Raw genomic sequence first — 26,234 nt, forward strand, 5'->3', positions numbered from 1 at the left:
GCAGAGCTAAACTAGAGACATTCTTTACTTCAATATATGTTAATAACAATGAATGATAGTGAATACCAAACAGCTGCAATATGCTCGTAGTCCATAATTACAATATTTAATTTTCCTAAAATATCTGCAATTGTGGGAATTGTAAACTAGTGATTGAAGAACACAAAGGCAGATGAAGTGTGACATTAAGGACAATGCATTAAAAACTTGAATCATTTAAACTCCTTCTACATCCACATGAATTATGTAACCTCTCTGAATGTTATATTGGACAATGCAATAAAAAGTAATCTACTAACACTACCACATGTTGAAAGCATAGCTGAGATTTGTAACAACAGCAAGCAGAAGACGATTTTAATTGTTCTTGTTTGAAAGTATCTCCCTTTAAAAAATGACAGCAGGCTAATATTTTAATAACATAGAAAAGATCCGCCACAAAAGGGAAGAAACCAGTGAATGTCAGTTACAGGGAAACAACAAATTCTCTCTCTCTCTCTCTCTCTCTCTCTCTCAAATCAATGCTTGGCTCAAAAAAAGTGGTTCCTAAATGTGAGTGTTAATTTATCAATCTTCATGAACAGGATCTGTAGGAAAGAAGAAACCATACAAAACATTGGCAAATGTTAAACAGAATAGTGGAAAGATGTAGTGATTTTTCTGAAGGTCACAAAACAATTGAATGACCTGGCTGGGAAGGAACTTGGGTCCCCTCCCTTCCAGTAAGCACTCTGAAAATTACCAGATGCGTGTTGCACCCCCTCTGCTGAAAAGTCTAGCAGCAGAAAAGCTACACTAACTAAAGTGTTTGTTCAACCTTAGAAACCCAATTTTTAAAATAGTCCCTTAAAAAGCTAATTTTGGTTTCATAATTGGGTGTTGAAATTATTGAAAGTATCTAAGTGAAAACATGCATTAAACATTATAATTCATTTTTGATACAAAATATTGATAGATACTAAGATATACATTATGAGTCAGACATTTCAGATGTGTATGTTTGAGTCTTACAGGATCTCTACATTGATTGATTAAATCATAAGTTTATTGTCAGACCAAAAATAAAGACCTTGTTTCGTTTACTGTTTGGGAACTATAAAAACTGAGCACAAATAGCTAGGATTTGCTGATTTTTGTTTAAAATAAATTGGAAAGTGTTTACCTGTTCTATAACAATGATATTAACTTCATCAGAAAACCAAGACTTCCGAGGTAAGCAATTTCCAACAACTCTCCAGAAAAAAAAAAAAAAAATCCTCTTTGAAGAACTTTACTGCTCACTATTCTAGAAATTTATTCTTTCATTCGATCAATCAGCACTTAGAGTTACATACCTACCAACACTCAGGCACTTAATCAGGTGTCACAGAGTAATGAATCACAGCAAAAACTATGCTCCTTTTTTTAAAAAAAAACTTTTGGAAAAGCAGAGTTACAGAGAGGCAGAGAGATAGAAAGAGAGAGAGAGAGAGTCTTCCATCAGGTGGTTCACTCCCCAGATAGCCGCAATGGCCGGAGCTGCGCTGATCTGAAGCCAGGAGCCAGGAGCTTCCTCTAGGTCTCCCACGCTGGTGCAGGGGCCCAAGGACTTGGGCCATCTTCTACTGCATTCTCAGGCCATGGCAGAAAGCCAGATCCAAAGAGGAGCAGCTGGGTCTTGAACCTCACCCATATGGGACGCCGGCACTGCAGGTGGTGGCCTAGTCCACTATGCCACACTAAGCTAAAAAACTTTGCTCTTGATCTTCAAAGTCTTGAAGACCCTGTTAGGAACCATTCACAGATACTTTAACAGTTCACTTTGTGACACCTCAGTCTTGACTTACTCATGGACAGATAATCATGGCACAGTGGGTTAAGATGCTGCCTGCAATGGTGGCAGCACATACGAAACGGGGGTCAAGGCCTGACTCTTCTTCTTCCAACCCAGTTCACTGCTGATGTACCTGGGAAAGCCCAGAAGATGAACCTGCCACACATGTGGAAGAACCACACTGGGTTCCTGTCTTCTGGCTTCAGCTTGGCCCAGCCTCAGCCATTGTGACCATTTGGGGAGTACAGCAACAAATGGAAGCTTTCTCTCTCTGTCTCTCCATCTCTCTCTCTCTCTGTGACTACAATTTTAAAATTAACAAATAAATCTTAAAAAAAAAAGCTAGGTTTAAACTCAAGTCTTCATAGTAAACATTTTCCATCACAAACTCCAACCCATCCAAGAACTTTTTAAGGAAATCCTGTTTAATCTGGCACTTACAAACAGACCTAAGATAGAATTAATCATGGATCTGATAAGATCTCACAATACAAGATGAGTAAAAGCCACTATCAGTCATGCAGTTTAAAGTGACCTAACTTTCATGGACTACACTTAAGCCAAAATCAAGCTATAAGTGATTGTTGTGCTCTGGAAAGTTAAACGTATCCCAGTGGTACCCAAGGGAAATGTGTTGATGAAAGGTTATACTATGAGCAATATTCCTTTAAGAGCATTTTTTAAAAGGTAAGTTTCTGTTACCCTAAAATTAAAATATTTTTGCATTGAAAATACTAAATATTTCTTCTTAAGTAACATAAAAACAATGGATTCATATTTATACTTAAGTCTATTTCTTCAGAAAATATAGACATCTTCAAACAATACATTTTAAGTGATTTTTATTTTTTCAAAAAGCCATTTTAAATCTATTAGGATCATTTAATACTGTGCATTCACCTGTAGGCCATCATTTGCTTGATGAAAAATATAAATAAATATTCCCTTTTATTGAGAATACACATGGATAAGGAAAGATTGGAAAATATTTTAACGAAAATTTTAAATTATCTTAGCTATTTTTTAAGCCAGGTATAGAGGATAATAATATTTTTAAAGATTTTGCTGTCATCTATTAACTTCAGGGCAAAACTAAAGATTGAACAACTATGGCATATATATGGAGTAAATTATTTTAAGGTAATGATTTTTAAAGGTTCATGTTTCAGTTTATTACTTGTCTCTGAAAAAGAGTATGTTTCTGTATTTATGCCTTTAGAGGTTAATTTCTGCATTTGAACGTTGAAACTCAACATCGTGTAATGGGAGAAAGTAGCTTCACATAAATGGAGTCGGATCACTGGAAAACTTCCAATTTCATACTATAAAACTGACCTCATTTCTTTTTTCCTTTCAAATCCACTCCTCATTTTACCTTTCCTGTTTTTGAAGGGTTCTTACCTCCTCCTGCTCATGCAGCCACAAGCCTTCATACTCTGTCTCACATCTATTCCCTAGACTCTACCAGGTCAACCAGACATCAATTTGTCTTCATCTAATCCTTTCTGGAATCTCTCCCTCTCTCCCCTTTCCAAACATTCCTGTGAGAGTTTAAGCTCTTGTCTATTTCCTGGACTTTTTTTTTTTTTATTGTCACTTCCTTGCCTTTGATATCCCCCCAAAATCCATAATTTAGACAGCTGTCCATAGTCTTCCACTAAATTGCTTTCAAATTTTAAAAAGTGTCTGTGTGTGTGTGTGTGTGTGAGAGAGAGAGAGAGAGAGAGAGAGAGACAGAGAAAGAAAGAGAAGGAGAGAGAGAGAGAGGCAGAGAGGAAGGGAGGGAGGGGGAGAGGGGGAGAGAGAGTGGGAGAGAGAGAGAGAGGCAGAGAGAAGAAATCTTTAGAAGAAAATGCAATTTCAACACAATAAAATCCAAGACTTTTTGTGGTATTTAGGGCATTCAAATCACTTTTTCAGAATCTGTGAGTAGCAATATTTGATGACTATTTATTCTTGCAACAAACTCCTGAGAATTGTGTTGTTGTAGAAGGAAAACAGCAGAGTAATTGAGAACATGGACCAAGAGCAAAATAGCCTGAATTTGAATCAAGACCAAATACTGTCACTAACTGTGTGACTCTGGCCACCCACACAACCTCTCTGTTCCTCTTTTGCCTAGTCTACTTTGGTATAAACCTTAAAAACTGTGCCGCTTTAATTAAGCTAGAAAGAATCTAGAAAAATGTTGAGGAGAGCCAGGGAAAATGCATCAACCTGTAAGAATCTCTGTCTTTTTGACGTGTCATTGAGGCTATTTCTTGCTCTATTTCATGAGTTCCTTGGAGTCCAGGAAGCAGTGTTGGCTCTCTGTGTGACAGCCTCTGTAAAGAAAGTAGATTCGAAGTAGAGGTTTGCTAAACAGAAGACACATGGAGTATGACACAGGTGTGCCCAAATGTTGAAAGGTAAATTGACTTGTGTTGATGGATCATGCACCAACCATTTTTATTAAATCAACTTTAAAAGTACACATACTTTCTTTAATTTACATACAATAAAAGTGCATCAATTTTAAGAAAACAACTTGATGCGCTTTGGCAAAAGCAGGCACTCATGGAACCACCATCTCAATCCGCACAGAGAATATCGCCAATATCCTGTTTTTCCCTGTGCTTTTCTGCAGCCAGTTCCCCAATCCATCACAACCCCCACCGACCACTGATCTCTATCATTATAGATTCATTTGTCTACCAAATTTTTTCAGGATTTGGTTTTTAAAGCTAGAATTGTGTCTGTGTTCCAAGCTGAGTGATCTGTTTGCATATGAGCAACTCATATTAACTTACAAAGAAAAACTACACATGATGCTCTGGGTGGAGAATGGGGTACAGGTATGTTTACCTGAAATGTAGTTGAAAAGGGAAAACAGAGCAAGTAGAACTTTCACAGCTGTATAAGTATTGAAAGAGACTTCGGTGGAGGGAGGGTTGGTTGGTTGGTTGGTTGGCTTTTTAAATCCATTTTAATCACAATTCTAACTTTTCCTTCCTGGAACCCTGGCTTTCAGCAAGCTGAGTAGTGAGTTCTGGTAGGGCCCCACTGCACAGACCCAGTTCTTACTTTTGGGTCCTATGCTTGATGAAGATTTATCAGGGAATAAAAATAATTTTAAAAAAGCTCTCAAGAAGAACACTCTGTGCATCTCTGCCGAGCTTGGACAATTGAGCACAGCCTTGGAGGGTGGCATTCTGGGAAGTGCCCCTGGGGACCAAATGAGCCCACACCAAGGGTCTGTAAGGGCGCCCTGGGACAGTAGTCACCAGACAGGGAGCTGAGCCCCGGTGGCTCCGGGAAAGGGGCTGGAGGCCGGACGCGGCCAGGACATTTAGCACTGGACACTCACTCACACAAAAGAGGCCGGGAAGTGTCCGGAGGAAGCCGGCGCGTCACAGGGGACGGAGCCGGAGCTGGGACCCCGTCACGCCCGCCCAGCATCCCGGGTACACCGCCCGCACCCCGCGCGCTCGCCGCCGCCGCCGCCACCGCCGCCGCCACCACCAGGGCCGCCGCCAATGAAACTCCTCCCGCTGCTAGGTGAGTGCGCGAGGGCCCCTGGTCGCCGGGATCCTTTGTAGGGAATGGGACTTTACAAGGTGGAGCTCACATGGCAAGTGGATTTGGCAAGGTCTCGGCGGAGAACTGACGCAGTACTTCGCGGCATGTTTTTTCCGTGGCCTTTCAACTCCGTAGTTTGCAATTCGAGGCTCGCTGACTGTTCCTTTTTTATTCCTCCTCACGAAGTTCCCCAAGTGCCTGAAGCCCCAGACTGTGACCTTTCTTCTCATCTCGCCCCTTGAAACTTGGGAAATGCAACGCGTTAACTCTTGAGGGAGGCTTCCTGACATTTTAGGGGGATTGCCCGCCCAGGCTTTGGGCACGTTTAAAATACCATTTGGCTGAAACTGTGCAGAAAGATAATAAATCACATCTCTGCAGGTGAATTAATTCTGGTCTAGACAGCACATACAGCCCTACTCGAGGGTGGGATTTAGAACTGAATGTGTAAGAATCCCTTGGTACCAGAGGAGGACAATTCTCATAGAGAACCGTTTTCAGGACAATGGCTTCGTGATTCCTAACTCTTCTCCCAAGCCTGTTCTTGAGAAGACCTGGAACAACAATAACAGGAACATCCTCTGCTGTTTCTTATCTTTTCCTAGTAGTTGACAGAATTTCATTTCAGCAGATCTGACATCTCGTGTTATTTTGTGGTTCCTTTCATTTTTGCTGGTCGCGTTTGGTTGGTATTCCGTTTCTGGAAGATCCATCTTTGAGCAGTATGTTGAGTTCTGTGGTTGCTGCCCCACTGGAATGTGAAAGGAATTTTATTATGAAAAAGGCAAAATTAGCACTCTCGGGGCAAAAGGAAAAAGAAAAGCAGTTAATAGCATTCGTCCTCCTAGTTTTAAGAAATCGTAAAATAGCACCGATTTGATTTGGAAAGATGCATATACTTCACTTCCCTTGATTTCTGCAGTTACGCCTAGGGAAGGACATCACTTCATAGACAAAATTACCTTTGGGCTGAACTTGTCTCACCTCAGGGTGAAGGGTGATACTGGGTCCCTATGATACAGGATCAGGCAACACAGTTTTATTATGACATCATTATTTATTACATTTTACTTTTTTTGGAGTTTATTTGATAAAGGTTGAAATTGCAAAAAAAAAAAAAAAAGGTGGAGGTGGTTATCCTTTGCTTTCGTGCTGGTTGTTATATAGCTAAGTGCTCCTTTGGGAGATTCTCATAATCCATTGATCTAAATGGAAAGAAAGAAGAATATTTCTATTTATTCTGCTCTAGCTCAACAAAAGGACCACCTTCTGTTTTTGAAAAGATGTCTTTCTCTTTACTTCTAGTGGGTTTTTCCACTTTGTTGAATTGTTCCTACACTCAACACTGCACCAAGACACTTTGTCTTCCAAATGCAAAATGTGAAATACGCAATGGAGCTGAAGCCTGCTATTGCAACATGGGCTTTTCAGGAAATGGTGTCACAATCTGTGAAGGTAAACAACCTTGACTACCACTTGTGGATTTTCATGAGAGATTAAATTTAGACATGACTGCTTTTCTATCCTCCAGTAACTAGCTTGTTTTACATTATACTGTTTGATATCACACTGCTTCAAAACAAAGACCTTAATTAACTAAATTATGAACTTCCCAAATCAAAACTTACACTTAATTATTGATTTTAATGACTCCATGTGTACTTTCTTATTTGTGTGGATATTAAAGATTGTCCTTGAACTTCACTGGAAATTCCCAGAACAATGAACAGGGTTGATGCTTTTGGGAACAAAAGAGCAGAAGACTCAGGACACCATCTCTCTCTGACTAGTGCGGCCCTTGACGGTCTTCTTTACTACTCTACCATTTAAATTCGGAGATATCAAGACATTGGAGATTTTCTCAGCCATACCCTATGAAAAAGAAAGGGAGAGAGAATAAGAGAGGGGAAGAGAGGGAATTTTGAAGACATTCTTTTCTGAAAATGTAGATTCTGTTTTAAAACTTTATTCTGTAGCCCAGAGAGAAATGGCTAGAAAGCACTCTTCTGGGTGCTGGTCAGTACATTGATACCAGACATCACCTGATCATCACATTTAGCTGAGTTCTTTTCTGGTCTCCTCCACCACCGTCACCACCGTCACCACCAGGACCATTCCAGCCCTCTATTCTCTCAGACTTTCTTCATTTTCAGCGCATGTTGGTTTTAACAGAGGGAAAAAAAATTTTCCAAGTCATATAAATTAGCTTAAAATATAATTAAATGGCAGCTTCAAATTAGAGCTGTGTGTATTATGTTCCTAAATGTATTTAAGATAACATAGACTTTTTCTAATTAAGCGAGGATATTGTACATTGTTAATATTGCATGTGTTTGCTTACCTCGTAAACAAGCTGGATCTCGTAATTCAATTTGATAGGCTCTTAAAAAACTTAAATATGCAGCATATAGTAAAACCAAACATTATCATAATTAGTTTAATGCTTAAAAATGTTCAGTAAAGCTACAGTTTGCCTAATGATCCATTAGATCAGGCAATGTTGTTTGTACAGCCAGTCAGAATTTATAATACATTATTCTACTAGCACAACAAAATTTATAAATAATCTTACATTTTATTATATATTTAATTGAATGGAATTATGGAAAATTGATAGCTAAGTGACCTCCAAACTACTGCATTACTATATTACTGTGTTTTTCCACTAATCATTACAAATTGTATAACAGTACTTCATAAGCAACATTGCTTTTTGTTATTTACTTTTCAACTATCATGATTATCATCATTAACAGTACATTTTCACAATTTAGAATTTCAGCCACCAACCAGCTTATAATCATGTTTTTAATTATTTTATTTAAAAAGACATCTTCCATTACCAAGTGCAGTTGTCTCCACCTTCCTTTCCCCCCACCAACCCAAATTAATAGGCAGCTAAAGAATAGAAAATAGTTTCCATTGGAAAAAATGCTTTAAGATCTTCTGGCCTGTAATTTCTTTTCTTATAACACACAGTTCATAATGACATTTTTTCAAAGTTAATGTTAAACTAAAGTCCTCTAGTGAAAAAGTTATATATCACCTATTTTAATATTTGTCTTAGGTTGATAATATCTTCTTAAAAATGTTCAAACACTGATTTTTCGTCTTTTCCATGTCTTACTGATTTATTGACAGATTTTTTACATATATTTTAATGTGTATACTTAAAATGTTCTTTGGATTTAAATTTAAAACACTGTATTTTCAACGGCATTTTGCATTTGTGGAGTTTTCTGGTATCCTTTCCTCTCTGAAGAGATTCCCGAATTTTTTTCCTAGCTTTCTCTCAGATTCATAGTAAGTCAGTAAGAAATGACTTGACAAGAGTTTACCTATGGCAAATGTGCACTTCTTGAGGAATACAAGTTGTTCTCTTCATCACAATTTTAGCATCATCACTCTGATCATCAAATTCGGCTTTCTCAAAGATACCAAATAAATGTTCCAGCAATGATCCAGCCTCAACAAACGGACTATAAGAGTTAGTTTTGAACAAGACATTCAGAACTTGGATTTATGGTCACATGGAAATAAGATTTAATAATAATATTTTAATCATCTAGTATTTTTTGTTGAACAAATATTTATCAAGAACATTCTTCATCATTAACATCATAATTACAGTCATCACCATCATTATTATAACAGTTAATGTCCATTGTGAAGCATCCAAGATAACAGTGAGCACAACACTGTGTTATTATTCCAGTTTTATCTATGAGGAAGTTGGGTCTTAGAAAGGATAACTGAACAGCTCAAGTGAACAAAGAGGTAGTTTTAGTATAAGCCTGCTCTCCTATTAATATGTTTTGATCATAGGAATTCCACATAAGGGACACTGCTATGCCCCTGAATTGAAATTATAAGTAAGATATTAATGTGACTTCCAGTGTATGTAGTGGCATAGCTGAATACTTGTATTAATCTGTATGATGCAATGCTTTAAAAGATATTAATACACAGAAATAAAGGTGCACCATAATCTATAGAGAAGTTTTTTAAGTAGAAGCAACATTTAACTTGACATAAACAGAAAAAGTATGATCACCAAGATTTACAAAGAGGTAAAGAGAGATAGGAAAAAACAGTAACACAGGTATAAAAGTTGGACATGTGAACATGTGTAATATTGTTTCTAACAGTGCTCCAAGTGTCTCATGCATGATATATGTCACCATGGCGTTTTAGGTGAGGGGTTATCAGGATGTTGAGTGTATGGACTTTATTTTGTTGACAAAAAGAGTCATTCTCAGGTGTTAAGTAGCTGAGTAACATGATAAATTGTGTGCATTAGTAAAATGACCCTGTTAGGTAGACTAAAAGTCAGTTAGCAAGGGTCAGCCCACCAAAGGCTATTTTACCAGTCCTACAAAAACAATAGTATTTCCTATTTGTACAATGATTATAGTTTTTGCTACTTCTTTCAAGTATATTTTTAATTTTTCCCATCAACATTTTGCAATAAAATAGACAGGAACTGTCTTTTACTGACAAATGGTTGTGAGTAACTCCTATTAAACTTTATGCTACATCTTCTTGTATATGAGAAAAATGGTAGTCTGAGAGCTTGAGTGAATTTTCCTGTGTCTCAAGACAGGCTGATAAATCCAGGAATACCCTGGGACCTCAAGGGTCAACATATTAGTAGTAACCTGGCACAAATAGGAGGTACATAGTCTTTTAAATTAAAATGATAGAAAAATGTCATTTTAAGGGAATTATTATTTTAATAGCTATTGGGGTTAATGAGAACTTAGTTGCATATTTTTATGCTGGTGTTTGAGGGCATTTTAAGAAAGGAGATGGAGTTGTTCATATAAAAATTGTGGAATAAATTTAGAGGTTTTTGAACTTGTTTATACTTAACTCCAGAACTGAGGCTATTTTAGTGTTGAAGCATAAATTACTGTTGCTATTCTTTATGCTTTTCTGCATATTTTTGATTGTCCTTTGGTGCAGAATTGTCATAAATCTAGGAAGTGAGAGATTCTTCTCCCCTCCAGGTAATTAAAAAAATGTTAAAAGGTAGGGGGTGGTATTTGGAAAAGTTGAGATAATTTTTGTGTGTATCTAAAGCAAAATATGACTTAAGATGAAATAGACTGAGCTATAAGAATTTGAAGCAGTAACAAGAGGGAGCATGGTTTTCCGTGCAAGTGTGAGAAGGGGAATGGGTGAAAAAGATAGTCCCCCTAATCCTTAGGAATTTCATGGCATCTAAATTGGTGGGAGTAAAACATTTGCTTCAAGTAAATATTAAAAGTGTCAGGAAGACTTTAATTGGCAGATTTAAACATGTATAAAAATGTTTCTGAAGCTTGGAACATGACTATTGTGAAACAATATCAAAAGGAAAATAATGAAGTCCTCGTACCACACTCAAGGTAGCTGGTAGCTGCACTCAAGATACCATCGGTATGTAGTAGCCATATATTTGTTTGTAGAATTTTACTGGAAGACTGTTAGGGTAAACTAGAGAGCAATATGATACTGATAAAGGTAGAGGAATAAAATGTGGTAATAGCTATCCTAGAGCCAACAAGAAATAGCTTATAAATTCAGAATGTGGGAGAGGTATTAATTAAAGTCACCCCCTGAAATGATTGTGCCAAGGCTACAAGATAAGTGCTGACAACAAGTGATTTATTCTTTATAGTTTATTCTTTACTAATAAAGAGGATGTTCACAAAAATGAACAAAGAGTCATTGGAACAGAAGTAAAGCATACAAAATGTGTGTATTGTGTATGTGCACATCAGTTAACGTGATTAGCTACACAGTCTAAACTATGTCCTACAAATGATAACTACAGTTTTAAATATCTAAAGAATTAATAATTTTCATAATAGATATGTAAACAGGAAATCAGCTACTACTGTTCTTGGCATCATGTTTCTCTGATATCTTGCATTTAACTACAATATATACACCCAAAGATTGAGCATCTGTAATCTAAAAACCCAAAATCTGAATACTGCTCCAAAATCTGTAATTTTTGATTGTGGCAACATATGTTGCCACAAATGGAAAAAGCCACACTGGAATACACATAAAGGTTTGCAAACAAATCACAGGTGTTACATCATCTCTAAGGGTACAAAGACCCCCTTATTTCCTTCAAACTCTGATATGCAAACTTTATTTTATGCACACAATTATTAAAATGCATAGAAAATATTTCTGGTTTATGTGCATAAGGTATGTATGATGCAGAAATGAATTTTATGTGCAGATTTTGGTCCCATCCTCAAGATACTCATCATGCATATGCAAACATTCCAAAATCTGAAATTATCCAAAATCCCACACTTTTAGTCCCAAATATTTGATTATGGGATACTCAGCTTACAAAGTTAAAGAATAGATGCATATTCATTTTGACTTTTAGTTCTGTGAATGACTTTTAAAAACACATAATTAGTAAACTAATGAGCATCCCCATGTGTTACTCAGACACCATGACAAAGTTGTCCAATTATGGCAATGATGTTGCCAGTTCTCAAAAGTTTATTCATAGTCTTACTTTGAAGTTACTACATATGGGCATCTATTAACATCGCACATATGTATATTTTCCAATCCAAAAAGTCAATGATTTTTGAGAGTGGATTTAATTTTCAGGAATATCTAAGAGAAAACTTTAGCGCAATTTGACATATGAAGATAATGGTTAATGGCCATAATGTTTTTTAGGAAATGATGTGTGGTTGTAAAGTAATATGAGGTGAATTTTTTTTGTATTAGTAGCAAGGAGTTAAAACAATTTGAAACTGTTAAGATATTATGAGTAATATCAAAATCACTGGAAAATGTATTGATATTTAATGTTTCACTTCCATTCCTTTGTATGTATGTATTATACTATTTGTTTACAGACAGATGCATTAGTTTCATGCATTTTCATAACCATTGCTTGTTCATCAAGAATCCACTTCCAATGCCAATGTTAACATCTGTAGTTCTAAAAGTAAAAAAGATAATATTGATTCAAGATATATCCAGCTTATCTGGAAATATATTTACAATGTGGTTGTTCATACAAGCATTATGTGAAGAAGTAGTAAACATAGGAGGAAAATGTTGTAATATATGTCAGTATGTTTTGAGAAAGAGACGAGGCATTTTCATGTATGATGAAACATCATAATCACCTTTGAAAAATGACTGATGGGGACAGGCACTTCGTTTACTTGGTCAGATTTCTGTATCCTACACTGTACTGCCTGGAGTTTGATTCTTGACTCCAGCTCCTGATTTTGTTTTCCTGCCAATGGAAACCCTAGAAAGCAACAGTGATGGCTCAAGTAATTGGATTTCTGCCACCTACTGGGAGACCTTGTTTGAGCTCCTGGCTCCAACTTTGGTCACTGCCAAGCCCCAGCTTTTCTGGACATTTGAGGAATGAAACAATAGAGGAGGCCCTCCATCTACACATCTCTCCCTCTATCTCTCTGTCTATCAAAAAACAAACAAACAAACAAACAAACACACAATTAAGACTGGGGGAGTGAGTGTTTAACCTAAAAGTTAAGATGTCTACATCTCACATCAGAGTGTGTCTCACAATTCCCCATTCCAACACAGACCCTACATGATAGTAGTGATGGTTCAAATAATTCACTTACCCCTTCTCTACTTGAAATTCTCTCAAAAATAGCACTCATAAATAATTAGCATAACTGCATTTTATTTCTGCCTGTCACCAAAAAAAGATGAATCGTGGACTGTTTTATCAATCTGGTGAATTACACACTCTGCTTGCCAAAGTAAATCTACTAATTCGGTGAGAAAATCTACACAAAAATGAGGAAAGTTGAAGTTCACAAATTACCTTTAAATTGCATAGATATGTAACTTTAGGAAGCTTCCATACCCAGACTGCAGAGAGGATCAAAACTGCCTAGTTCGTGTCACTCTAGAGATAAATATATTTCATAACAGCTTCTGAATCTTGTATTTTCATCTTAAGGCTTCAAATAGGTATCTTTTTAATATTTGTTTTCACTTCTCATCAGCTTTCCTGGTAGTTAATTATAAATATTGCTGTCCTGTAATGTTTATGAGCTTTTGTAGTATTGAACATTAAAAGTAGAGGTCATCATTTTCTCACCTTCTTCTTTCCTTCTTTTTTGCCACCCTTCCTTCCTATTTTATTTCTTTTTAATTTAAAACCTCCACAATATGATGGCTCCTAATTTTTACATAATACTTAAAGAATATTTGAAAAATTAGAAATGTAAATATATACCTTAATAATATTATGCTTTCATCTTGCTTCACACCTAATATATGCTACTATATAATATACAATTATATATATAAAAATATATAAAGCATATATATAATATATGCTTTTTGTAAAACAAATACATTTTGCATACTTTAAAGGAAGTTCTTTAATAAATAAATGCTAAAAAAACTTTAAAAAGTATGAACTCTGATGTTTTCCTAGATAATGGTGTAACAGATATGGTTAAAGGTTTCTATTTCTTTGAGATTTCTTGTATTGAAAGGGAATTGCAAACAAATTACAAAAGGTTTACTTTCCAGGATGTATGATTTCTGTGAAGTTCATCCAAATAAGTAAAATACCTTTCCCAATTGCAGAATTTCTTTTCCTTGTACTAAAAATAATGACTTCTTTCCTCTGTCCACAAGAAGAGTTACACAAGAGAAGGCAAATCTACCACAATGTTTAGGTGGTAGTTTGTCAAAAATATGCACTCTATAAAATCACAAATCATATCAATGTGTGGAAAGAGAAAAAAAAAAAACAAAACATTACGAAAACTTTCTTTAAGTGAATATTTTATCTTTTTTTTAACTTTTATTTAATGAATATAAATTTCCAAAGTACAGCTTATGGATTATAATGGCTTCCCCCCCATAACGTCCCTCCCACCCGTTACTCTCCCCTTTCCCACTCCCTCTCCCCTTCCATTCACATCAAGATTCATTTTCCATTCTCTTTATATACAGAAGATCAGTTTAGCATACATTAAGTAAAGATTTCAACAGTTTGCTCCCACACAGAAACATAATGTGAAAAATACTGTTTGAGTACTAGTTATAGCATTAAATCTCAATGTACAGCACACTAAGGACAAAGATCCTACATGAGGAGTAAGTGCACAGTGACTCCTGTTGTTGACTTAACAAATTGACACTCTTGTTTATGGCCTCAGTAATCACCCGAGGCTCTTGTCATGAGCTGCCAAGGCTATGGAAGCCCCCTGAGTTCACCGACTCTGATCATATTTAGACAAGGCCATGGTCAAAGTGGAAGTTTTCTCCTCCCTTCAAAGAAAGGTACCTCCTTCTTTGATGACCCATTCTTTCCACTGGGATCTCACTTGTGGAGATCGTTCATTTAGGTTTTTTGTTTGTTTGTTTGTTTGTTTTTTCCCCAGAGTGTCTTGGCTTTCCATGCCTGAAATACTCTCATGGGCATTTCAGCCGGATCCGCATGCCTTAAGGGCTGATTCTGAGGCCAGAGTGCTGTTTAGGACATCTGCCATTCTATGGGTCTGCTGTGTATCTCACTTCCCATGTTGGATCGTTCTCTCCCTTTTTTATTCTATCAGCTAGTATTTGCAGACACTATTTTTGTTTATGTGATCCCTTTGGTTCTTAGTCCTATCATTATGATCAATTGTGAACAGAAATTGATCACTGGGACTAGTGAGATGGCATTGGTACATGCCACCTTGATGGGATTAAATTGGAGTCCCCTGGTATGTTTCTAACTCTACCGTTTGAGGTAAGTCAGCTTGAGCATGTCCCGAATTGCACATCTCTTCCCTCTCTTATTCCCACTCTTATATTTAAGAGTAATCACTTTTCAGTTAAGTTTTAGCACTTGAGAAGAACTGTGTATTGATTATAGTATTCAACCAAAAGTATTAAGTAGAACAAACAAACAAAAAATACTAAGAGGGATAACATATTAAGTTGCTTATCAACAGTCAGGGTGAGGGCTGATCAAGTCACTGTTTCTCATAGTGTCCATTTCACTTTAACAGGTTTCCTTTTTGGTGCTCAGTTAGTTGTCACCTATCAAGGAGAACAAGTGGTATTTGTCCCTTTGGGATTGGCTTATTACACTCAGCATAATGTTTTCCAAATTCCTAACAGGGATCACTTTTCAGTTAAAATTTAAACACCTAAGAATAATTGTGTGTTAATTACAGAGTTCAACCAATGGTACTAGACAAAAAAAATACTAAAATGGATAAAGTATTACATTGTACATCAACCATAAGGACAAGAGCTGATCAAGTCATTGTTTCTCATAGTGTCCATTTCATTTTATCTTGAAAAAGAAAAGGAAAAGAGAACTATATTTGGAGTTTTGCTGACCATTTCCACAGTTTTAATATCAAAAACTTCTCTGATTTGAATTGTTAATTTCAGTTTTACAAACTAAGTTACAGGAATCATTTTTTCAAATCATTCTTTTCCTTGTGTATCTCACAGGACAATTATGATAATTAATTAGATATGAATATAAACTAACAAATATCAAGATCTTAAAGAAGGCAGTGTGGTCGTGTCATTTTGCATCTAAGTTTATAAATTATCCAAAGTAACCATAATTAATAATAATAAACACTTTTCTTCAACATAAAAGTCTTATTTTACTTCAGTCATTTTTCCTCAGTGTTGTTTAGGTCGATTCCTTGCAAGTGTAGAATCATAAAAATAATAACAGGTAACTAGTAACACAGGTAACCTAATCAAAATAGTAAAAACAAGCATACAGCTTCTAATTTCTAATTCGACAGACAGAAAGGGTTATTAAAAATTCCATGTTGATCAGCGCCAGCGCCACTGCTCACTTGGCTAATCCTCTGCCATATGGGCACCGGGTTCTAGTCCCGGTTGTTCCTCTTCCAGTCCATCTCTCTGCTGTGTCCTGGGAAGGCAGTGGAGGATGGCCCAAGTGCTTGGGCCCCTGCATCCGCGTGGGAGACCAAGAAGAAACACTTGGCTCCTGGCTTTGGATCAGCACAGCGCCAGCCGTAGTGGCCACTTGGAGGGTGAACCAACAGAAGGAAGCCCTTTCTCTCTGTCTCTGTCTCTCTCTCTCTCTCTCTCTCTCACTGTCTATCTCTATCTGTCAAAAAAAAAAAAATCCATGTTGAGTGGCTGGCATTGTGGTGTAGACAGCAAAGTTGCCTCCTGCAACACTGGCATAGCATATGGGTGCCATTTGATGTCCCAGCTGTTCCACTTCCCACCCAGCTACCTGCTAATGGTCTGGGGAAAGCAGCTGAAGATGGCCCAACTGCTTGGACTCCTGCCACCTACACAGGAGACCCAGGTGAACCTCCTGGCTCCTGGCTTTGTCTTAGCTCAGCCCTGGCCATTGCAGTCTTTTGGGAAGTGAACCAACAGTGGAAGATCTCTCTGCCCTTCTCTCTATATATATAACGCTGCTTCTCAAATTAATTAATAAATCTTTTTTTAAAAAAATTTCATTTTGAATCAATTCGAAGTAAGTCATTTTCAGTGTAATTCTTAAGCTCAAGAAGTATCATCTCTGTTAACATTAATAGTGTTGATTAAAAAGTACTATTTTCTATTTTACTTAATACTAAAAACATCAATTCATACAGTTATTAGATAGCTCAGTAGGTGACATCTTTAAATGATATGTCATTTACAAATATGTGCTCGTGCGGAGGTATCAAGGACTATACTGTTGTATATTATCTTTTAATCATTGATTTTCATTTTGTATGCATAGTGAATATTGTAGATTAATAATTTTATATTTGTACCCTCCCATGTCTTTAATAAGAGCTGCTAAGAAATTAAATCTAAATGAAATTGTGATGTAAGTGTGCAATGTTCACATATTCCAATCTTCTATTAAGAAAAATATTGGTATAAAGCTAAAGAGACAGTGAAAACACCATGTCTAATACCACACAATAACTCATGGAATCTCAATCTTCTACTTTATTTTAGTTCTCTTTTTCCACTATTTTAGGGTTGTAAGTTGTATTTCACAAAATTGGTAATATTTGTTCTGGTAATATCAGTTATCTATACTTATGGTTTTATTAGCCATCAATATACTTCATAGCCAACTCTTGGTTGCTTTAAAAGTTAATTATTCAGACTTTATTTATCTATTTTCCCATTATTACTCCTCTTCATTGTTTAGTCTCTTTAATGCATAAATAAATTTCACATTTACAGCTTAATAAAAAATAATTTATTGATTTTGATTTTAGTGTTGTGAGCCAGACACTATTCTAAGTACTTATATGTATCTATGAATATAATCTTCACAACTGTCTGAAGGGTTAGTGTTATCCTTAATGTATAGATTCAATTACTTACCAGGAGAAGTATATTCAAACAATTGCCACGTATGATCCTTAAGACACTCACTGCAGTAGATTCACAATAAAGAACACTGAACCTCATTTAGATAAAAAAATTATTTCGGATGTACCCTCTTCTTACCTGCTTTCTTTATCTTATAAAAACAATTAATTACATGTATTTGTGTAGTGTATATTTATGTGTTTGAGTGTATTCTTTTTTATAGATATAAATTCAATTTTTATTATGTTGGTAGAAAAATAAATGATTAATAATATAATGTTATATTTTTTTTCAACACAGACAAGTTGCTTTATTTGAAGCAAAGATGTTGGCAACAGTCTGTTCTTGTGAAGAGACTGGGCACAGGGAGCCTTGAGACTGAGTTTTTATCTGGTCAAGGAGGAGTTTACAATAGAGAGAAGGTGCGGGGTGTGGGGGGGTGTAGAAGGTAGCTGAAAGAAGAGTACTTTGGAAATTTATATTTAATAAATAAAAGTTAAAACATAAAAAAGGAGTATGGGGCTCTTTGAAGCCCTGGGGAACTTGCCTCTTGTCTGTTTCACAATATGCCCTGTACAGCAGATGCTGTTTGATTTGTACTGCAAGGAATCAGATCTGGTTTGGCACTAGGGGTATCAGCAAAAGGAAGGAAGTGGGGGTGGGGGGAGAAAATGGAGGAGGGGAAAGGTGCGACAAGTTCTTTAATAAGCAAAATTCCATGTGACCTCTTTCTTCCTAAGGTTTTTAGTAAAGAAAAATGGAGCTGAAGCTCAACGTGAGAGAAACAGCTAACAAGCTTAGATTGCCAATTAGTTAGACCAAATAAAGCAACTATATAACTGTAACCAACTAATATTTTGCTAGCTTTGCTTCTGTGTTCTCTATGTGATTTCCCTTTGAGATTCTAGGAAAAAAATCAGTTCTGCTGTAGGGTAGTATCATAGTATCCTTTTTTTTTTTTTAAACTTTTATTTAATGAATATAAATTTCCAAAGTACAGCTTATGGATTACAATGGCTTCCCCCCCATAACGTCCCTCCCACCCGCAACCCTCCCCTTTCCCACTCCCTCTCCCCTTCCATTCACATCAAGATTCAGTTTTGATTTTATTTTCCTATTGCCTACATTAGGAAGATTACCATTTTTTTTAATCTAGAAACCTTTTACTTAATGTATACAAATTTCATGCATTTCACATATACAAATTCAGGAAAATAGTGATTCTTCCCACTCTACCCTCCCTCCTGCCCTCACTCCCACCTTATTTCCTCCTCCTTCTCCTATTGCCATTCTTATTTTTTACAAAGACCTATTTTTAATTAACTTTATCACATAATATTAACCATATACTAAGTAAAGAGTTCAATATATAGTGTGAAAAAAGAAATACTCTTCCTCAACAGTTGAAACAAGCTCTGTTCAAAATCATTGCATCTCAAAGTGTCAATTTCACGTCTATAGATTACTTTTTAGGTACTCTATTGCCACAGATCAGGGAGAACATATGGTATTTCTCTTTGGGGGACTGGCTTATTTCACTAAGTGCAATGCTTTCCAGTTGCATCCATTTTGTTGCAAAAGACAGGATTTCATTTTTTTCACAGCTGAATAGTACTCCATAGTGTATATATTATACCATAATTCCTTTATCTAGTCAGCAGTTGATGGACATCTGGGTTGATTCCACATCTTAGCTATTGTGAATTGAGCTGCAATGACCATAGGGGCACATATAACTCTTTCATATGCTTATTTCTTTTGGTTTGGGTAAATTCCCAGGAGTAGGATGGCTGGATCATATGGTAGGTCTATATTCAGATTTCTGAGGTATCTCCATGCTGTCTTACACAGTGGCTGCTCCAGTTTACATTCCTACCAACAATGGATTGGGATACCTTTTTTCCCCAGATCCCAGCATTTGCTGTTTGTTGATTTCTGTATAAAAGCCATTCTAACTGGGATAGGATGAAAGCTTATTGTGGTTTTGATTTACATTTCTTTGATGACTAGTGATCCTGGGCATTTTTTTCATGTGTCTGTTGCCATTTGAATTCCCTCTCTTGAAAAATGCCTGTTCTGGTTCTTTACCCATTTCTTCACTAAATTGTTTGTTTTGTTGTTATTGAATTTCCTGAGCTCTTCATAGGTAATGGATGTTAAGCCTTCATCAGTTGTGTAGTTTGCAAATAATTTCTCCCGTTCTGTCAGTTGCCTCTTCACTCTGCTGAGTGTTTCTTTTGCAGTACAAAGCTTCTCAATTTTATGTAATCCCATTGGTCCTTTTTGGCTTGATTGCCTGTGCTTCTGGGGTCTTTAGAAGAGGTCTTTGGCTATGCCAATGTCTTGCAGGGTTTCCCCACTGTTCTCCAATTATATGATGGATCGGGTCACAGATTTAGGTCTTTGATCCAATTTGAGTGGAATTTTTGTAAGGTCTTGCTTCATATTTTTGCATGTGGAGATCCAGTTTTCCCAGCACCCTTTGTTGAAGAGACTATCCTGGCTCCAGGGATTGATTTTAGCTTTTCCGTCAAAAATAAGTTGGTTGTAGATGTGTGGAATGATTTCTGGAGTTTCTGTTTTGTTCCATTGGCCTACCCATCTGTTTTTTTGCCAGTACCAGGCTGTTTTGATGATAACTGCCCTGTAGTATGTCTTGAAATTTAGTATTGTAAAGGCTCTGGCTTTGTTTTGTTGTATAAGATTGCTTTAGCTATTTGGGGTCTCCTGTATTTCCATACAAATTTCAGAACTATTTTATCTAGATCTGAGAAGAAGGTCTTTTTTATTTTGATTGGATACATTCTTAATAAATAAGAATACATTTAAGGTAGTTAAAAGTATACACAATTTTTTATATCTTGAAGAATGTCATAATTGCAAGTGTTTAACTCCTATTTATCCAGCTCCCTCAAACTCAGTGAACTGAAAATGAAAGTCATGAAATCAGAGCAGGGCCATGAGAAGTTCACAAATTAAGATTGAAATTCTCAATGCAGTAACCAGTGCTACAGCAGGGGGCATTTCAGTGCACATAAGTGAGACTGCAGCACAGATAGTGGTTTTCCCTTATGGTGATGAAACCCTACCCGCTGCAGTGCAAACTGAGATGAAAAATTGAGATATTATTTTACAAAGCCTATATGGATTGGGTAGTCTTTAATTATAAACAAGATCACTTAGAAATAACCAATTAAAGATAAATCAATAATGTAAACCCAAAGATGAACAATTGAAAACAATTGCCTGGGAGCTGATAGCTTTTGGGGAGCCTGAACTTCCTGCTGTCTGCACCTTTGGTCACTAGTGAATAAAGCTTTCCTCTGAGGGAAAAATGCTTGATAATTGATATTTTTAGGAAGAAAACAAATTGAGGAAAAATTTCAAATTATATGTTCAAAGAGAGTCCAGTGCATTTTACATACAAGCAGCAAGAAACAGAATACATTTCTATGTGCAAATGCTGCTCCCACATACACACAAAAAAACCTTATTACTTTGATATATTCTAAAACATTTGCATTGCTTGATTTCTTGCTTTCTTTTTCTCTTCTTGTGATTTTGCTCTTGTGGTATAGCAATAAGACAATAAGCTGTGAAATTATTGCTGAAGCATACCAGTGTTTAAAAAGCACCTGAAGTTTGAAGATAAAATCACCCAATCCTTAGTTTCTATTCTACAACTATGGTCAACAGATAGAACAGGGGAGCTACACATATCAAATTATTTGCACAGCAGTAGAAGATATAGCAGGTCTTTGTTAGTAAAGCTGTTCTGGTGTGTATCAATTCAGTACAATATTCATTTGCTTCTCTTTTCTTTTCCTTTTTATGTACCCACATATTTCCTAAATTCTTCTCCTGGTTTATCTCAATAATTAGCAATAATCAATGAGTTTCTGACCCTAATTGCATGATCTATCTATGATTTTTTTCATTTTATAGTCCTCTTCACATGGAAATGTATTAGGAATATTATATTGTTGTGGATGAAAGTCTGTTTTTATTTGATTGAAGGAAAATATTTTTACATACTTATATACTTTTGTGATTATAATAGTGTAATTATCTGCAGTCTCCTATGTTCTTTGTTTCCCCCAAGTGATTTCTTAAACTCAATGGCTAATACATTTAAGTTGTTCCAGCACCACCCCCCCCAAAAAAAACAGTAATATATTGTTTGGCTAACAATGGAATATATTTCTCTTGCTTTCTGAAATTGTTATTTATTTATTTGAAAGAGGTTGATAGAGAAAGGGACAGAGAGAAAGAGAGAGAGAGAGAGAGAGAGAGATCTTCCATCCTCTGATTCACTGCCGGCAACAACCAGAGCGGGGCCATATCACAGTCAATAGTCTAGAACTAAATCTGGGTCTCCCACATGTGTGGCAGCTATTGTGATCTTTGACTCATCACATGATGCCTTCCCATGCACATTAGCAGGAAGCTAGGTTGAAAGAAGAGTAGCTGAAACCACCACTCCAGTATGGGATGTGAGTGTTCCAAACAGGCAGTGGAACCACTGTGCCAAAATGCCTACCCCTATATTTATCTTCTGATCAACATTATTCCCAAATTAAGGATATTATGGACCATAGAAAGGCTGAAAAATAATTCCCTGAAATTTATAGAACTGAAAAGCTTAGATGGAAAATACGAGAACCAAATTGAGAAACAGAGGACCAAACATTGAGGGCTTACTATCCATCTGCTTGCAGTCTGTTGAAGAAGAGATCAGAAAAGATTTAGCAGAAGAAACAATAAAAAATGTAAGACAAATTTTTTAAAGCCCAAGAAAGTCTTAGAGAAAGATTTTTTAAAATGTCTTCTAATGCCTTCTTATCTCATACAGAGTATGCTTGCAAATTACTTCTCAGCATATGTTTCAGGAATATCTATTGCTATCCTGCTATTAAAGACTATAGTTTACATGATAACCTGTTGCTTTTATGTATTTGTTAAAGTTGCTTATTATCTTTATGTCCTTAAATAATAGTGGAGTTTACTGAATCACTTAGTAATAGACTGCCCCACTCCTGGAAGCTAAGGCAGAAACCTACTCAAATAAGGAGAAAATGAAAGAAAGTGCTTTTCAGAAGTATTTGTGAGTGTTACCAGCAAAAGGGTGAAAAGATGTCAAGCAGCCCAAGACACAGATAATCACTACAAGAAAAGTCTCTGTCAATCCTTTGGACCGCATTGCTATACCCTTCTACTCTCACGTGACCCCTTCTTTATCCTTTATCTGAGATTAATTCTAATCTAAGGTAGAGGAGTGCATATTAGAAATCATATGAAGTCAGGTCATCATCTTAAGAACTAAAATAATTTCTAGATCAGTATCTATCCTCTAGATTTCCTTTACTGAATTCTTATGTCTTATATTCCAACAACTAAAACCTAGCTATGTAAATTGAAGCCCTTCAAGTATACCATGCCCAGATAAATTGATTCTCTGATCACAAATTCTTGTATTTCCATGCTAAGGTCTTCAAATTTGTTATATATATTTTGGTCACTTTCAACCAGAATTATCATGGTCAGTCATATTGATATTTTTATCAGTGTTCCTTTTGGCTTTAAAATTCCTTGGTTATATTATTGGAATATGTTTATTTGAGCTTTAGTTAATTCCAGTTCAACTGCTTTTTAGATAAATAGCCTGAATCTGGGATGCAATTTGAAACATGAAGGTGAAATAAATATGGATTTTCCCTCTCTTGCATCTAAGCTCAGTGCACTTTCCATTGAACTACACTGTCCTTTAAACTGCTCCCAGGAGCTAGAATTACGAATACAGGAGATGCTTTCATCTACACCTTATATTCTGTCCTCCCCACATCACAGTATTCTTCCCTGCCAAGGCAGAAGGTGACCTCAGAGTTCTCCTAATATTACCAGGCAGGAGCTACAAATAAGTAGAGGTTGGCACATAAATGAAATAATTCTTTTTCACATATTCTCGTGTGGCTTTCTCTCTTGCCAGGGATTTCTGGGTCAATCTACAAAGAACCCTTCTATATATTACACTGCTGAAAAGTATGGTACTAGATATAGTATGGTCAGTGAGGGAAGTACTATACTAGAGTCATTTGAACAATTAAAAACAAACAGAAAGCTATAAAACCATGATTTTTATATTTACTTCCCTATTGGGGAGGTTTAGTTATGTTCCATGTGTTAAGAGCACTGCCTTTGAATAAGATGATGTGTATATTAGTTGAATTTTCATTATTAGAATGAAATATCTGTGTATGCCTAACTTTATAAAGGAAAGAAATTTGCTTTAGCTTGTAGTTCTGCAGATTCGCAGTCTAAGATCAGTAAGGACCCACTGGTTCAGTCTCTGGCAGTCTTGCTGGCAGAGTCCAGTGATGCTGCATATTACCACATGATAAGAGGCAGGAATGAGTGTGTCATTCTGTCTCTCCCTATCGTTATGACCTTTTTCTATCGTGAGGACCCTGATCCAATGACTTAGTCCAACCTAAACACTTTGTAAAGCTGTTAACTTTAAATAGCATAATTCCAATAAGTCTCCACCCTCTTAGTACTATTAAGGCTTTAATAGTACTCCTAATTCTGCTGGTTTGTAGGGGGCAAGGAGAATCTTTCAATCATGGCATTGTGCATGTCCACTTTGGAGGTAGGAGAGTTGCAATTCATGTGCTTTTATGTTTACCTTGTAATTAACATCTGGAACAACACTCTACCTAATAGAACTTGTCCTTTTATTACAATTCCAAAAGAATTTAGATGAGTGAGAGTTTATAGCCAAGGAACTTAAGAGTGAAGTTAATCAGAGGGGTAGTTCTGTCAGCCATAAAGGAGCCTAAAGCCAAATTTTTCCATTCTGAGGATGGTTTGTATTGCCCAGCATCAAAATGCCTTCACAACATGGCTGACAAACAGAGCAGGATAATTGGGCCATATGCTCCTGTTTGGATTTGGGCCATTTCAATATCAAGACCATCATAATATTCCTTGTCTAAGGCACAACTCACATAGAAATTTCTTTGCAAGGTCATTTTTTTATTTCTATCCATTACAAATTGATTTTTTTCATGTTCTCCTAGTAGTTCCATTTTATTTTTACATTAATACATAATATTGGAGTAAGTTTTTGAAGGAGTCTTCCTGCTTTTCAACAGTCACTGGGAAATGTTGACAATACTAGTTCTGATCTTTGATTGCATCCTTGGAAACAACCAAAATGCTTTGGATCCAATCTGTAACTTGATACAATTATGGTTGGTGGGTGGGTGGTCTATTTTCATCATTCCTTGCCTATGCTGAATTTATTGAAATATTGTGCATGCATGCTTGCAAGAATCAACCATACAGCTTTAGTTAAATTTTACACAAGTAAAAGGCTGATTTAGCAAGAGAACCTTAAATATAACTTCATCTAATTTTTTCTATAAATAAAATATATCTATTATAACCAGGTGAAATTTTTGCATAAATGATCCAAAGTTAATGTCATAGATTTTGCATTTGTGTGGTTCATTATATCTTTGTTTCCTACTTCTTTTCAAGTGATCAAAGGAAGAATTGAATTTTGACTGCCTTATCGTTACTTTTCTGATCCATTTCATTCATTAGGAAGTAATAATGCATAAGGCAGAATCAGTTTCATTATTGGCACTTAACGCTTTATGATGGTCTTTTATTTAAGGCACTCTTGAAGAGTTCCAAGAATCATTTCGGCTATATTACTTCTTTCTGGATCTTATGTATCAAATCTGCCTTTTCCCCAAAAATCTAGGAAATGTACAATCACTGACACTTAGACAGATGACACTTTTACTTATAATTATGGTAGTACTTTTTATTTTATTTTATTTTATTTTATTTTATTTTATTTTTTTGACAGGCAGAGTGGACAGTGAGAGAGAGAGAGACAGAGAGAAAGGTCTGAGAGAGAGAGAGACAGAGAGAAAGGTCTTCCTTTGCCGTTGGTTCACCCTCCAATGGCCGCCGTGGCCGGCGCACCACGTTGATCCGATGGCAGGAGCCAGGTACTTATCCTGGCCTCCCATGGGGTGCAGGGCCCAAGTACTTGGGCCATCCTCCACTGCACTCCCTGGCCACAGCAGAGAGCTGGCCTGGAAGAGGGGCAACCGGGACAGAATCTGGCACCCCGACAGGGACTAGAACCCGGTGTGCCGGCGCCACAGGCAGAGGGTTAGCCTAGTGAGCTGTGGCACTGGCCTTAATTATGGTAGAACTTTTGCAGTTTCTCCTATAATTACAAGAAGTTTTAGATTTTATGCTATTCACAGTTCCTGCCTCACATTTGTCTTTCATTCCAATGAACTTATTATTCAAGAAACTGTTGAAAATGTAGCTTTATCTCTTTTAAATTAGAAAATTTATTTTGTTGGCTAATCATCCGCCTTGTGGCACCGGCACATGAGGTTCTAGTCCCGGTCGGGGCGCCAGATTCTGTCCCAGTTGCCCCTCTTCCAGTCCAGCTCTCTGCTGTGGCCAGGGAGTGTAGTGGAGGATGGCCCAA

General features: G+C 36.5%; 1 protein-coding gene across 1 annotated transcript in view; it reads left to right on the forward strand.

Annotated features, from left to right (window-relative positions):
* Positions 1–5,068: 5,068 nt before the first annotated feature.
* The window catches only part of ADGRL4 (adhesion G protein-coupled receptor L4), a 126,245-nt gene continuing 105,079 nt past the window's right edge, over positions 5,069–26,234 (forward strand). Inside the window, exons 1-2 of the mRNA XM_002715900.6 lie at positions 5,069–5,350; positions 6,677–6,826. Coding sequence (XP_002715946.1) covers positions 5,329–5,350; positions 6,677–6,826 — 172 coding nt within the window. The 5' untranslated portion in view covers positions 5,069–5,328. The remainder of the gene's footprint in view (positions 5,351–6,676; positions 6,827–26,234) is intronic.

This window comes from Oryctolagus cuniculus, chromosome 7 (assembly GCF_051225735.1).
Source record: "Oryctolagus cuniculus isolate XC-2025 breed Fujian yellow rabbit chromosome 7, ASM5122573v1, whole genome shotgun sequence".
NCBI lineage: Eukaryota > Metazoa > Chordata > Mammalia > Lagomorpha > Leporidae > Oryctolagus > Oryctolagus cuniculus.